We start from the raw sequence: 14,374 nt of genomic DNA on the forward strand, positions 1-14,374 counted from the left end.
GGGTTTCTTAGGGTCTCTTTAGTTCCCCTCCAAAACATCAAATTTTTTAAGATTCTTTGGCACATCAAATCTTTTAGACGCATGTATGAAGCATTAAATATAAATAAAAAATAAAACTAATTACACAGTTTAGACGAAATCCACGAGACGAATCTTTTAAGCCTAATTAGATTATGATTGGACACTAATTGCCAAATAACAACGAAAATGCTACCGTGTCGTGTGTTCTTAACAGTAGGCTGATTGCTACGTATGCGGTCAGGATAGGGTGAACGGTGTAGTATTTTGTTAGCGCCTTTGAATACCGTACGGCTCTACTACCAACGGCCAGTCGGGGAAGCACATGCAGCAGTAGTAGACTACGCTAACGCTACGGCTCGGCCAAACAAGGCAATAAAAGCAAAGCAAGCTTAGTTAGGTAAAGGGGTAGAAAAGAATGGCAAAGCCAGCTAGAGAAAAAAAAAAATCTACTACTACTAGTACTGCCCTAATCCCCTTTGGAGTTCGTGTTATATCTCGAGCCCCCACCCTGCCGCTCGCTCGCTCACTCTCCTCCGCTTGATTCCAGTGGCTCTGCTTTCCTCGTCGTCGTCCCTCTCTCGAGAGTCGAGAGCAGCACCGGCACTTCGGACAGGGTAAGCGGCATCGCGAATCTGCCTCAATTCCCTATCCTGCTCTGAGATCTCTCGCCTTTTCTTCCTGGGATTTTAGCTCTTTCTCGCGCTTTCCCTTCACTTCGCTTTTATCGGGATGGAAACCTACGCATCGTGAACTCCTTTCTTTAAGTGATGACAGTAGCAGCGCTTTTGCCGGAGCTCCAGTGGGTTCTCGTGGTATATGTATTTCAGCAGTTGCGTTGTTGCGTTGAATCGAGTAGGAGGAATCACCTCCATCACCAGTCTGTTCAAGAAGCTTGTGGAGGTGGGTGCAGTTCCGGTTAGTCTGTCTCGGCGCACTGTAGTGAGCATCTGCCGACAGTTTCGCTTCACCTACTTCTCGGATTTCGACTATGCAGCTGCCCCTCCCACCGGCGCTGAATTCCGTAGAAGAAGATTTGCGTGATATTATTATATGGGTTTCGTCTGATTTGTTGCTTCCCCTTTTGCTGTGGACACAGAGTTGAAGGCTTGGAGGAGTAAAGGTGTGGTCTTGTCATGGAGCAGCCGCAGCAGCAGAAGGGAGGAGCGGCGTCTGCGGCGGCGGCGCCCGCGAACGGGACCGGGGGCGCGGAGCTGATCGGCTACGTCGACGTGCACGTGCGCAGCGCGCGGGACATCCAGAACATCTGCATCTACCACAAGCAGGACGTGTACGCGCGGCTCTCGCTGCCGGGGGACGGCGCGCCGGCGGCGTCCACGCAGGTGGTCAACGGCGGGGGTCGCAACCCGGTGTTCGACCAGTCGCTGCGCCTCGGCGTGCGCGCGGGGGACGTCGACGCCACGCTCCGCTGCGAGGTGTGGATGCTCAGCCGGGTCAAGAACTACCTGCAGGACCAGCTGCTGGGCTTCGCGCTCGTGCCGCTCCCGGAGGTCGTCGCCGCCGACGGCGGCACGCTCGCCCGCGAGTTCCCGCTCACCACCAGCGACCTCTTCCAGACCCCCTCGGGGTTCCTGCAGCTCGAGCTCTCCTACATCGGGGTCGTGCCGGAGGTCGTGCCCATCTCGCCCACGCCCAAGCCGGCGCTGGCCGACCCGGAGGAGGAGGAGCCGGAGAATAACGCCGCCGACGGCGTCGGGAACGGGAAGGAGTACGAGAAGATCGAGTTCCCGGACCTGAATCTCGTGGAGGAGAACCAGATCATGGTCTCCGAGTACACCAGGCTGCCGTGCGCGGCCGTGGAAACGAAGAGCTCCGACAGCCTCCTCACCTCGGAGCACGGGGACGGCGCCACGACCATGAGCCACGACGCCGGCGTGCGCCTCGTGGAGAGCTTCTCGACGGACAACAGCACCGCCGACTCGGTGGGCGCCTTCCGAAGCGACACGCCGGTCAGCAGCGTGTCCACCACGGAGTCCCTCACTGCCGCCGCGTTCCCGGCCACCCCTCAGTCCAACAACTCCAGCTCGGAGCCGTCCGGGAACGCCCACTCGTCGGCTGACCGCAAGGAGAAGGCGGCGTCGGAGACCGCCGACGCGGAGGTCGACTCGTCCCGCACCGTCCAGGAGGTCCCGGCGGCGAACTCGCCCGGCGCCGCGTCGGAGGTCGCCGTGGACAAGCCGGTGATCAGCGTCAACATCGAGCAGGAGGTGAAGGTGGACGGGAACCAGATCATGGACATGTACATGAAGAGCATGCAGCAATTCACGGATTCCCTGGCCAAAATGAAGCTCCCTGCCTTGGACATAGATAACGGTAGCAGCGGGAAGAGCAGTCCCGCAGCAGCCACACCCGACGCAGACTCCACTGGGGCCGATTCGAGCGCGGTGAAGAAGCCGGCCGCCGCAGGGCAGCAGGAGAAGCCGTCTCCCAAGGTGTTCTATGGCAGCCGGGCGTTCTTCTGATCTCCGACCCGCTGGATCACCGGAAGCACAGCGCTCCAGCCGTCGAGTAACGAAGCAAAGAGACGGCATTTGCAGTCGCCTCAGCTGAATCTTTTACTAGCGCAGAGGAATAACACCTTCTCATGCTCTTGTTCTAGGTTTGTCAGATCGGGAATTAGTTGCTCTGTCTTAATGTATCGGTCAGTACTTATGAAAAATGGTTTTGTTTCTCTGTTTTAGTACGTGTACGTGACGTCCAGTTGTTTTTTTACTCCTGTCAACTGAATTTTTTTCCCTATACTTCGTTCTAGCTATATTTATACTGTATTAAAATTATATTTACAATGATTTTTTAGTGTAATTTTATTGGACAGAGTGATATAAGTTGGGAATAACACAAATATATACCATTTTTTTTAAAAAATTATAAATTATTTCTATGGATTCCAGACATTAGAGAAATATAGGTTAAATTATTCACAAATTCTTCACAAATTAAAAAAATACAAAATCTTCACAAAAATGTTGTGCCACGCTGCCACCACCGACGTCGAGGAAGGCGTAACGTCCGGCCTCGACTGGTACTCCGAGACATGGTACTGCCACATGTGTTGTTGCTGCTGCTGCGTCGGCATGAGTTGCTACAGCTGCTTCATCATCATCGGCGAGGAGGCCGACGCGCGGGCCGTACCCCGGGCTGTACATGTACCGTGGCATCTACAAGCAACAAGTCCACCCAGAGATGAGAAACGCAATTGATCAGATCCAACGCTCGAAGGGCTAGGGCGGCGTGACGCTGTATCGAACAGTAGCTCTCGGGCAGGAGTCAAGATCCAACGCTGGAAATTTTGGTTGTTAGTGACAAGTAAATCATGCGAATTTTGGTTGTTAGTGACAAGTAAATCATGCGGTTGACGCATAGCGTTTCCGTTTAGTAACAAATATTTAGCTCCTTGGTGTTCTGTTAAACGAGCTAACCATACCCATATTCTCAGAATTCGTCGGTGATCACTCTCTTTATTTACCTACCATCCCGTACGGAGTACGGTGCCGGTGGAAGAACCGCCGGAACCGGACTTTCCGGTTGGTTGAACAGAGGTGCCACTCTGCAAAATGACAATATAATGGACACTCGCATCTGGATCCCTGTGCACGTCTATACGTGATTTCCTAGTCTTATATCATCTCCACGCCATTAAAATAAGTGATCTCCTATACCTATAATCAGTGATAAATGTTATTTTTAAATTCTCTAAAATTAATTGATAGCTATAGCTAAAAAATAGCTGGAAGTATTTGAACCATACCTATTACTACCTCGTCTCAACAGAAAAAATATGTAATTTTAGGTTAGGCAGAGCCAATTTTTTTTAAAAAAAATTAACTAAGTTTATAGAAAATATTATTAATATTTTATGACTTCAAAAAATTATACTATGAAAATATAGTTTATAGTAATCTAATTGATTACTCCCTCTGTCATGCAATATAGTGCATTCTAAAAATTTTAGAATAAATTAAGAGAGAACATAAAAGACGCATGTACCCTCGTTTTACTTTCATAAATAATATTTTCATATTTAAGTTAAGAAAGATTGACTTGATAGAAAGGTAGAATTGTATCTTTTTTTGGATAGAGATAGTAGTTGTGTGGATTTCAATGCCATTTTCCTTTTTATTTCTCTCTAGGGGTGGGTTGGTTGACTGAACCAAATGGTTCTTTTCAAAAGTGAGAGCCAAGGAAATTTGGTTTTAGTTTTTTTCTGTTTGGTTCCAGTTATGAACGAAATTGGTATTGTAGCAGTGTGAATTTCTTATTCTCTTCGCGCCTTCCGTTTCCAATACCTCAACATGCTCTGACAGTCCGGTTTTTAAGGTGCTCATGTGTGCAATGGTTTAGAACATGAGAGAAGTTATAAAAAATAACCTTAGATCCCCTTGGGGCATGGTCGCGGATGTCCTTAGCAAGGCCTAGATGTTCACTTGATAGCACCTTCGTCACACACAAGCATATTCTCATCAAATGAATAGGCAAATTGTAATTTAGGAGACCCTTACGCTTTATAAACCAAACAGTAGGGATATTTATCTTTTCGTCTCCTCCCGTCTTTTAATCCATCCTTTTGTTTTCACTTCTTGGGTCCTTTATATTGTGATTTGCAGTGTCCGGACAAAGTTTCATCACGAATTTCTAAGACCTGAGTCCTAAAAAATGTTCCGTAGTCCAAAAGTTGACGCACTATGTATTGTTCCTTGTATCACGACTTCGTCAAACGAAATTCAACAAAGCAGAAAATAGTGACGCAGTTACGTAAAAAGAAATTGAACATCCAGGAAAACAAGCAGAAAAATGTAACTGATATAACTGAAGTTACGTATGGCTGCTTAAATCTTTGGTGCTCTCTATTTGGTGCCAGAGTTTTTCCTCTTTGGTGCCGGCTTAAATCTTTAATTATTACTGGGACTGGATCCAAAGCCTGACGCGCCTATTTTTTCTTGTACCACGACTTGGTGAAAAGAAATTCAACAGTCAGGAAAGCAAGCAGAAAATTGTGACAGATACAGCTGCAGTTACGTAAAAACAAAGAAAAGAAATTGAACAGCCAGGAAAATAAGCAGAAAAAACGAACGTGACTGATATAACTTGAGTTAAGTAAAACTTAATGTCTTATACCAGCAAAAGAAAACCTAGCGGAGGCTACCATTAACTTGGCTGCTTATTCGACATATAGAATGTTTGACACACAACCTGTTTGCTTGCCTTATAAGTCGTATTTTTTCAACAAACGAACAATATTTTTTTCTCATAATAAAACAACCAACGGTACTTTCAACCATGGCTTATCAGCCAAGCTATCAGGGCAAAACTTAAAGGTAATGCTTGTCGACATAATAAACTAAGCAGCACGCGCAGGTTGTCAGTAGCGTTTTTTTTAATATTTTTTGTAAACTAATTTTAAATCTAACACTGTTTATTTTTTCTTCCAAAACTAACACTTTTGGCCGCGCCTATTGTCATGGCGCGGCGAAACGCCTGTGCCGCGCCATGCATGGTGGCGCGGCGGGAGGATGACGTGGCACTTCCACGCGCCATGGCCGCTGACGTGGCAGGAGCTGCCGCGCCGCCATGCATGGCGCGGCACTGCCGCTCCTCGGCTCACGGCACGTCCCTTCGTCAGATGTCTTCTGCCTTGCCGTAATGATGGTCTGTTCTTCGTTCAATGTACCTTTTTTCAAACTTTGTATCTCGCTTCTATGTCGTTGTACTCGTCCTATTAGATTTTATCTCTTGTTTCAATGCCGCTGCATATACTGTATCCCATCTTATCGGTTTATCGTAACTTGACATAGCACTACGTTGCTGACTCTAGTTACGCAAGACTGGTCATACCGTCTAATCGGAACCAACCTTTTGCAGTCTGAGACAACGTGCGTGTAGATGTTGCTGTCGGTGCTGTAAACAACTACAAGTGCTACCGTGACGCATTAAAACGAATATGAAGCAAATAAATGGAGTCCGTGCGCAAGTTGACAAGTTGCCACATAGCATTTTCATTGGTTCATGAGTCTGCAAGTTTCGGACGACAATATTTGTTCAACATAACAAACTAAGTCCTAGAAGTGTAAGGATCCCTCGGACGCCTCTATCTCTTCGGATTTATAGGCAACACATTGGGAGTGTAGCCAACATCGGTATGGTCACGTTGCCGGTGCGTACGGCTCGTACCCTACAAGTATATGATATGCACGATTACTTATAATCTTTATGATCGTTAGTTCATGGAGCCTACGTATTTAAAGAAACTACATTTGTTACTACCTGTGAGGTTCCTTGGGTACCAAGCGGAGCACCACCTAGCTGAGACATGCCGATCTCGTCCTGCGGCCAATCATCTCACTGGTCGTGCTGTCTACGGAAGCCCAGGGGTCATTGTCGTTGTCGTCATCGTCGTCCTCGCTTGCAGGATCCTTCCTAGCGCTATGATGTGGTGGTGTACGCACTGCGAAAGTGGCACCTGTCACCTGCTGAGAAGAGCCGGCCGGTGTCCTCAAAGAGCCATTAGACGTGCCACCCGACCGCGCTGGGACTGCCGGTTCCACCCAAGAAGTATCTATGTAGCTCAGCTTCTAAGCTAGCTTCCTGCAGCTCCGCTTCACCTTCTGCATAAATAGACGTTAAAGTTAGTGCATTTCCCAAACGCATATACACTAAAGAAATATTTTTGAAACGAAAAAGTTTATGTTTACCTCCACAAAAGCCTCAAGAATGCCTAGCCCCAGCCCTCTAGACTCGTAAAGCCGAAACGCTGCTTCGTTGGACAGCCTGGACAATTGTGTTGTCTGGGTACAGAAACGCGGTTGGACAATTTTAGTACGCATACTTAATACCAAATGGATAACAAATTATACCATTCGAGTATCTTACCACGTATCTTTGAAGCAGGGCTCTCTATAGTTGTGTGATGTCCCTAATGGCAACGTCGTACACATCTTCGATCACATCTTCCTCGTCGTCCTCGTCAATCGCCTCCTCAGTGTACGGAGGCTTGATATGTGTCCTCGTAGACCTGTGAAGCCACCGTAGGTACTCGTCGAAGGTGTGCTGGTCGTGTGGAGGACCCACATAGACCGGCTGTCGGTCCCTGTTCTGCCAAAACTAAATGTACGCGTTGTGTGTCACGCGCCAATCCTTGGTCTTGTATCTCTTCTTGCGGTCATACCTGCAACAAAATGATTGTTAGTTGTACCATACACACCTCTGAATTGTAGCTTTGTTATTAATCGATAACGAATCCATGCAATTCTTGGTTGGTGGAGTAAAGCGGTGGTGGGTAGCCTGCCATTCTTTCAAACTACCTACAAACCCTGATGAGCAAGTGAATCTCGATCACGTGGAAGAAAATAAGAGGGACGTTACAGCGATACTCGTTTGACTCATCCAAAGTGACATGACTCAGATAGTACTCGAGCTCCGGAGCATCCCAAGGACACCAATGCACCTGAATATTTCGTAATTGAGTTATGTTGTGATATAGTGTACATCGAACAAGACACATGTATGATAGTAAAGAGAGCATAACCTGGTGCTGTGTCAGAATGTCGAGACCGTCCGTGTACTCTCTGTACTTGCGCCTCGCATTCCCTCTAACTAACTCTGCTTGCGTCCAGATATATAGAGCTGTAGGGAGTGTATCCTGTCCGTTCTAATGCTGCATTGAACACGATAATAAATTAGCCATTAATAATTTAATCATATGTAGCTGCCTCGAAGAATATAGTGAATCGAAGTACTTACCGGTAAACCAGTAGCAAGGGGCCTCCCAACAGGCCATCGTTCCCAACACCAAACCTGGCGTAGGTAGGAGCACCCTCAAGGTTCGCATACCCTGAGGCGCGACGACAGGCAATGCATAGTTGACAGCACGGACAAGCTCAAGGAAGCTGACACGCTGTATGTACGACGCGTAACGCTTATCCCACTGGTGCGCCCTAATGTGCGTGCAGGGCCTCAAAGGAGGCAAGGACACCTCTGCGTCGGTGTCACTAAAAAAGTGTGCTCGGTGCAGATCGTCATACTCCACCTCAAGAAGGGGGTACAACGGGTGCTGCGTGGGAGGAGCCATCCTATTATAAATTGATAAACAAATGGTTAGAGTATTCAAATTAACGATATTCAAATTAACATTGTGTAGCAATGCAAAATTTAAACTACTTGTTATGCAATAGGAACATAATATGAAAGCATATGTATATATTCAAAGTAACATTAACAGACATATTAAACAAGTTCACTTGAAAAACAAGCAACTTCTATGTATTCAGACGAACACAAACGCCATTGAAGCTAAGAGGTTCATCAAACCATTCTAAATCGTCGTATCACGCACTACTAAGTACCAATACTTGAAAACTAATATCTATACGGATAACCTTTACTACTATAAACTAACTAAATAATAAATATCTAATCAATCCCTAAACCCAAAGGCCTAACTAACAGTAACCTAAACCCTAACTACCTAACCAAACCTTAACTATACTACAACACGCAACATAAACCCTAAAAACTACATACCTAAATAAACAAATTCACTAACCTAACTATATTAAATCACTAACCCTAATTAAAATAATATTCATAATAACAAGAAATAGAGAGAGAGAGCTACCTTGATATGAGCCGAAGGAGAGGAGGCGGCGCTGTCAGGCGAGGAGGCGTTGGGCTGGCAGGCGACGACGGCGCTGGCAGGGACTGGCCGGGCGGGGGCGTAGGCAGGGGCTGGGCGAGCGGGGGCGCTGGCGAGGCGAGGCGAGGCGGCGACGGCGGCAGCGTTCGAGGGCGAGGGCGGGCGCAGTGGGGCGTCGCGGGCTTTTAATTGGGCCTTGCCACGCCACCAGCGATGGCGCGTCACAGCCGCGCCAAGATGGATGGCGCGGCAGACCCTGCCACGACGACGCCACGTCATCCTCCCGCCGCACCACCATGCATGGCGCGGCACAGACGTTTCACCGCGCCATGGCAATAGGTGCGGCCAAAAGTGTTAGTTTTGGAAGAAAAAACAAACAGTGTTAGATTTAAAATTAGTTTTAAAAAGTGTTAAAAATAATAAAAAATTCTCGGTAGCTCTATTAACGGCGCAACGCAACGCAATACGAATATACGATTAGTGCCTCTCGCCACGGATCCTGGTAGCCAGATGAACATCTTTGGGCATGATGGTCACTCGCTTGGCATGGATGGCACAGAGGTCGGTGTCCTCGAAGAGACCCACGAGATACGCCTCTGTCGCCTCCTGCAGAGCAAGGGTCGCATGGCTCTGGAAACGCAGGCCACTCTGCATGTGCATTCAGATATTACAACTGCTTTGAAAGAAAGAAAAGAAAAACAAGGAAAAATTGCAGATCGTGCGTGTGTGGTGAACTGGTGATCAAATTAGCAACCGTACCTTGTGAAGCTGGGCGATCTCCCTGACGAGCCTCTGGAAGGGCATCTTCCTGATGAGCAGCTCGGCGCCCTTTTGATACTTGCGAATTTCACTGCAAGAAAATAAATAGATGTGAGGTTCAGACTCAGTTGTGACACACGGTTACTTGCATGAAAATTACAGCCGTACAGTTGAATTGATAGCAAAAGCAAAGCAACCATGAGATAAAATCAGCTGTGCTGCACTTGCACGTACCGAAGAGCTACGGTTCCAGGGCGGTAACGACGAGGCTTCTTCACTCCTGTTACTGGCGCTGGCTTGAGAGCAGCAGCCTATGGTTACACAAAGCCATAGTACTAATGTTAGAACAAGTTTCAACACGCAAGTACTGATGATACTGATGAGTACTTAACATACAAATTTTACACATACACATACAAAGACCGTTCGAACGAGTTGCTTCCTTGGTGTCTTTCCTCCGGTCGACTTACGAGCCCAAGACTTACTACGAGCCATCTTGCATACAAAACAGTAATTGAATTGATGATTGATCATGTACAAAAGAAATCCTGATCGAGTATACCGTAATTGAAAATAAGATGCTCCTGAGGAACAGAAATAAGTATGTATTATATATAGCAGTAGTATATAAAATCCTGCATCTAATTGAAATGTTCACAGAACCACTGTCACACACTAGCATATGCCTAATTGAATCATGTCATGTAGTAGTAGGAAAATAAATTGATTACACGTATATATATGCAGATAAAGACAGACATGAATTCAGATGTGGGAACTACACAGTGCAAATACAGGCAAATCAGCAGGGGCTTCATGATGTTTCGAGCATTATTGAACAGAAACCTAATCCATCACCTAGTAGATACTAAAGGAGCACTAATTACTATTGAGTTGCCCGTTTCTTCTCTGTTACAATATCAAACATGTTAAGAGTGTAAGGTCGAGAGAATAGAACTGCGAATTAGTGCAAACAAAATCATGTGTACTCGGTACTCATGCAGCGAAGAAATTATTTATCAACACTTGTACGGCAAAAATGATGAATAAACCCTGAGCAGAGTGGGGATAGATTACGTACTGTCTAGAGTAATCATATTAGAGTTTGCAATCCATAATTGCACACACTAAAACCCTAGAAACACATACACGTTATAAAACAAACAACCAAGGTCGCCCAAACACAGCCAGTTGAATGAAAATGAACTATACAAATAACAAAAGCATGTGGCAATGGCCAACATGTAGCTAGATACATGGATAGCCGATAAAGCAAGAATATAGATAACCAAATCTGTTAGTACTGCACAAATTGAAGTAGTAATAAAGAGAATAATAAAACATGAAGGAGATGGGTACGGTCTATCTAGTTACCTCTCAGTCACAGATCGTGTGTGCTACCAACTGCTACACTACTGAAGATGCCTTGTATTGTAGTCGTAGCTAGGTCGCTCGATCTTCAGTCGTAGCGTCTCGCGTACTTGCCCACTGCCTATATAAATAGCGCCCCCCCTCCCCCTTCAGTAGTACTTCGTTTGGTTATGGCTTGTCGTAAATGATCGTAAATTTTCAGTCGGAACAGTATTTTTCTCTTACACAAATCAGCAACCAGCAACGAAACGAACCAGCCAACCAAACAGGATGGTAATTTGAAGGGGGAGGGGGGCGCTATTTATATAGGCAGTGGGCAAGTACGCGAGACGCACAGCGGACTTAAATTAGATCGGTTCCTGCATGATCGGACGGCTCTGATTAGGATGTGCCGCGGATTGGTGTAGGCAAACACTGAATTCTTGTTGGCTGGTGGCACTATGACGTGGATTTATGTAATTAACCACAGCATATACGACATAATAACGAAAATTTCTAAGACCTGAGTCCTGACAAAATGTTCCGTAGTCCTATTATTTTGATTTCTGAAACTGTCGTTTAATTTGGTCCCGTTCGTTGGTCTGAATCTTGGTTGAAACTGGTTAAAAAACACTGTTCTGACTGAATATGGGTAAGCCGAACGGAGCCAAAATAACAGACTTTTTCCATCTATTCTTGTTATAATTAAGGACCATGCGTTCCAATTTCTAACAGAAGTCTAGCAATGCAAGATTCTTGTTTTTCAAACATATCCGATGCCACAACATGATTACTCCACTATCATTACTGGTACTACCACACACTAGTGCCTTGTTTAGATGAGTGTTAGGAATCAGTATTTGGCACTATAGCACTTTCATTTGTATTTGACAATTATTGTCCAATCATAGTTTAACTAGGCTCAAAAGATTCGTCTCGTAATTTACAATCAAACTGTGTAATTAGTTATTTTTTTATCTACATTTAATACTCCATGCATATGTCCAAAGATTTGATGTGATGAAGAAAGAGTGAAAAAACTTACAATCTAAACCAGGCATAGCTAAGAGTACAAAGGTCAATTTCTTAGAATTTCGCACAAACACCATGATGCCCTCTTTTCACCTAACCGATGAAATCCCGACTAGAAATTGGCTCCAAGAATCGTTGTACCGTGTCCTGTTTTGTTTGCTTGTTTCGTCCTAGCCAGTATCCACACCACACTCTTTTCTAGTAGTACTCTACTACTGTACATGATATTTTTAAGTCTCATGGTCCATGTTCCGCGCGCATCTTGCATATATTCTTGCAGGACACACGTAGTCACGAACATAGGTTCATTTCTAGCTCAACTTCTTTGTCATTGTCTTTTCATCGAGAAGACTAGCAAATGGCTTGAATTGAATTAACAGCTCAATTGCGCTCCAAAAATCTTGGGTTTGGCTTTCGATGTGTGATATGCTTTTTGCTATTTGCTCTCCTCTCTTTGTCCACATCTAGTGGCGGAGAACAATTGAGAATTGAGATACGGCATAGACGCACCGACATAATGATGAACTGTAATTTATACTACAATTTAGCTTATGAAATGATGTGCTACAGTAGACATGTGCAAGGTCGAGGTATGGCTGTGGCCTCACCTTGGCACACCGAGAGATCCGCCACTGTCCACATCGATACCATTGAATGGTGACCGAGTGAAGAAATCTTTCAAGATTGAGGTCTTAGACAGTAAAATTTATGAAGCATTGTGTAGAATAAAATACAAAGAGAAGTGGTAATGGCTATTGGCGACTTCCCAATTCTAGAAATGTTAAAACTTACTATGATAGGATGATAATTGATATTTTACACACATTTTATTTTGATAGCTAGTATACAGAATGGCATACTATCAAGGAGATCATTGACAAGCGTCTTGTTGGTGTCTATGTGCTCAAGTAACTCTAACGAGACCAAAGACACCCTAGATTTTTACACCGAGTGTTTGCGGTTTTTTTAGTTTTGTTAACTGCTTCAGAACTTCGAAGGGTGCATAATTTATGGTTTTCTTTAGAGACTAGAGATCTCGACCAGCTCTATGGAGTTTGGACAATTTGATAGCTAGGAAAGCATATGATAAATGAGACTACGAGAGATTAATTAAAAAACAATAAATACAACTGATTTAGACTTTTAGTCTTTCAGGTAGATTAATTTAAAAATAAATAAATAAAACTGATTTAGACTTCCCACCATTCACTTTAGTTTGGCGATTATCCTTCTTCGATCCTTATCCCCATTATCTCATCTTTGATTGATCTATCCGCTCAAATCATATTTTGCGATTCAACCCCTCCGCACAATCTCTTTCATTCCATCTTATTGCTTGAGTAAAAGAGCCCAAAACCACCGGTTAAGTCTAAGGGTCCCTTTAGAGCCAAGAAATTTCATAAGAATTATGTAGTTATCTTATAAAAAATCGATTCGATTTGATATAAAAACATTCAAAAACATGTATCTCGAAGAGGGCATGTTCTAAATTCTAGGAATTCTATGTGCTGTGTGTACGTAGATATAGGCTTAACGGTTTTTGTTGGTTAATTTTTACGTAATGGCAGTGGTGTACTCCTGTACTTTATCGACATTCACATAGTTAATTTCTTTGGTTATGGTAACTATTTTTTAGATGTTGAGAATTAATGTGAGGTTTTTTCGTTGCCTAAATATTAAGTAATAAATATGTATTATAAAATTGTTCCTCAAATTCAATCTCTATATATTGTCGGATCACCCGCCTTTCGCTCCGCCTCGGCTCAGCTCCCGTCACGGCGTCGCACCCGTTCAGGAAACCAACCCGCACTACCCGGCCCGTAGAAACCGGATACGAACGCTTGCAGCCACGGAATCGAGTACCATAGCGCCTGCTACTTTGCATGTCTGCATGCAAAAGCAATCTAGATCACTCAACGCATCAACGCTCGGTTGTTCCACCGGATTGCTTGGCCGATCACAAGACCCGACTAAAATAAGAAAACGAGTAAAAAGACGAAAAAAACACGGAAACAGAATCGATCCCAGCTAAAAAAAAAACAGAAAAAAAGATACGGCATAAAAATATGTTCTACTAAAATAAGGAAAATTTTCAACCAGCATATACAAAATTAAATACAAAGATAAAAACGCACCCTTAGGTATTTTTAGGTGTAGAGATTTAAAATCTAATTTTTAATAGTTTGACCAGGAGATAAATGTGCTTTGTATGTGCACCAAATTGCAGCTGATCACCGATCAAAGATGAGTTAGATGATTTTCAAGTCTAAGATAAGACACCCATTTCTTGCAGTTGGCCTTCAACTTCTTAAGCTGAAGCATGCCGTCGCTTGGATTCAAATTTGAATTATTATGGTATTTTTCCTTTGCAACGCAAAAGAAAATATAAAATAGAATCATCTGCGTGGCAATGCTTCGCTCCGCTCACCCGTTTTTAGCCAGTCAATCCCACATGTGCAACATATGATTTTTCATTGGACTCTATGGGTCAACCGTGACATGCCAATTATGGAAAAAACATATTGATTCGATCCTTGATCGCGGGAGCACATCCTTTAATGTTGC

At 44.5% G+C, this 14,374-nt stretch overlaps 2 protein-coding genes and 1 long non-coding RNA gene across 5 annotated transcripts; 1 reads left to right on the forward strand and 2 right to left on the reverse strand.

The window, feature by feature from the left end:
* Positions 1-414: 414 nt before the first annotated feature.
* On the forward strand, positions 415-2,751 carry LOC136552614 (hyphally regulated cell wall protein 3-like). Of its 2 annotated transcripts, none has more exons than XM_066544174.1 (2): positions 415-635; positions 1,118-2,751. In XM_066544174.1, exon 2 carries the CDS (start codon positions 1,155-1,157, stop codon positions 2,499-2,501), a length of 1,347 nt encoding a protein of 448 aa, XP_066400271.1. In that variant the 5' UTR covers positions 415-635; positions 1,118-1,154; the 3' UTR covers positions 2,502-2,751. The 2 variants fall into 2 exon arrangements, with proteins under 2 accessions (XP_066400271.1, XP_066400273.1); XM_066544176.1 differs by lacking the exon at positions 415-635 and adding an exon at positions 648-921.
* Positions 2,752-6,104: 3,353 nt separating this feature from the next.
* On the reverse strand, positions 6,105-8,982 carry LOC136552615 (uncharacterized). 2 transcript variants are annotated; one of them, XR_010782851.1, is made up of 8 exons: positions 8,651-8,982; positions 7,777-8,105; positions 7,562-7,690; positions 7,399-7,480; positions 6,907-7,201; positions 6,729-6,821; positions 6,301-6,641; positions 6,105-6,208 (listed from the first exon to the last, which is right to left on the reverse strand). It is a non-coding gene; the product is annotated as an uncharacterized lncRNA (long non-coding RNA). The 2 variants fall into 2 exon arrangements; XR_010782850.1 differs by having other exon boundaries at positions 6,907-7,480.
* A 120-nt stretch (positions 8,983-9,102) lies between these two features.
* Positions 9,103-9,931, reverse strand: LOC136552616 (histone H3.3-like). The gene is made up of 4 exons (XM_066544177.1): positions 9,845-9,931; positions 9,662-9,738; positions 9,428-9,518; positions 9,103-9,316 (listed from the first exon to the last, which is right to left on the reverse strand). The coding sequence occupies exons 1-4, from the start codon at positions 9,920-9,922 to the stop codon at positions 9,146-9,148; spliced, it is 417 nt and encodes a 138-aa protein (XP_066400274.1). The 5' UTR covers positions 9,923-9,931; the 3' UTR covers positions 9,103-9,145.
* Between the last annotated feature and the right edge of the window lie 4,443 nt (positions 9,932-14,374).

This window comes from Miscanthus floridulus, chromosome 4 (assembly GCF_019320115.1).
Source record: "Miscanthus floridulus cultivar M001 chromosome 4, ASM1932011v1, whole genome shotgun sequence".
NCBI lineage: Eukaryota > Viridiplantae > Streptophyta > Magnoliopsida > Poales > Poaceae > Miscanthus > Miscanthus floridulus.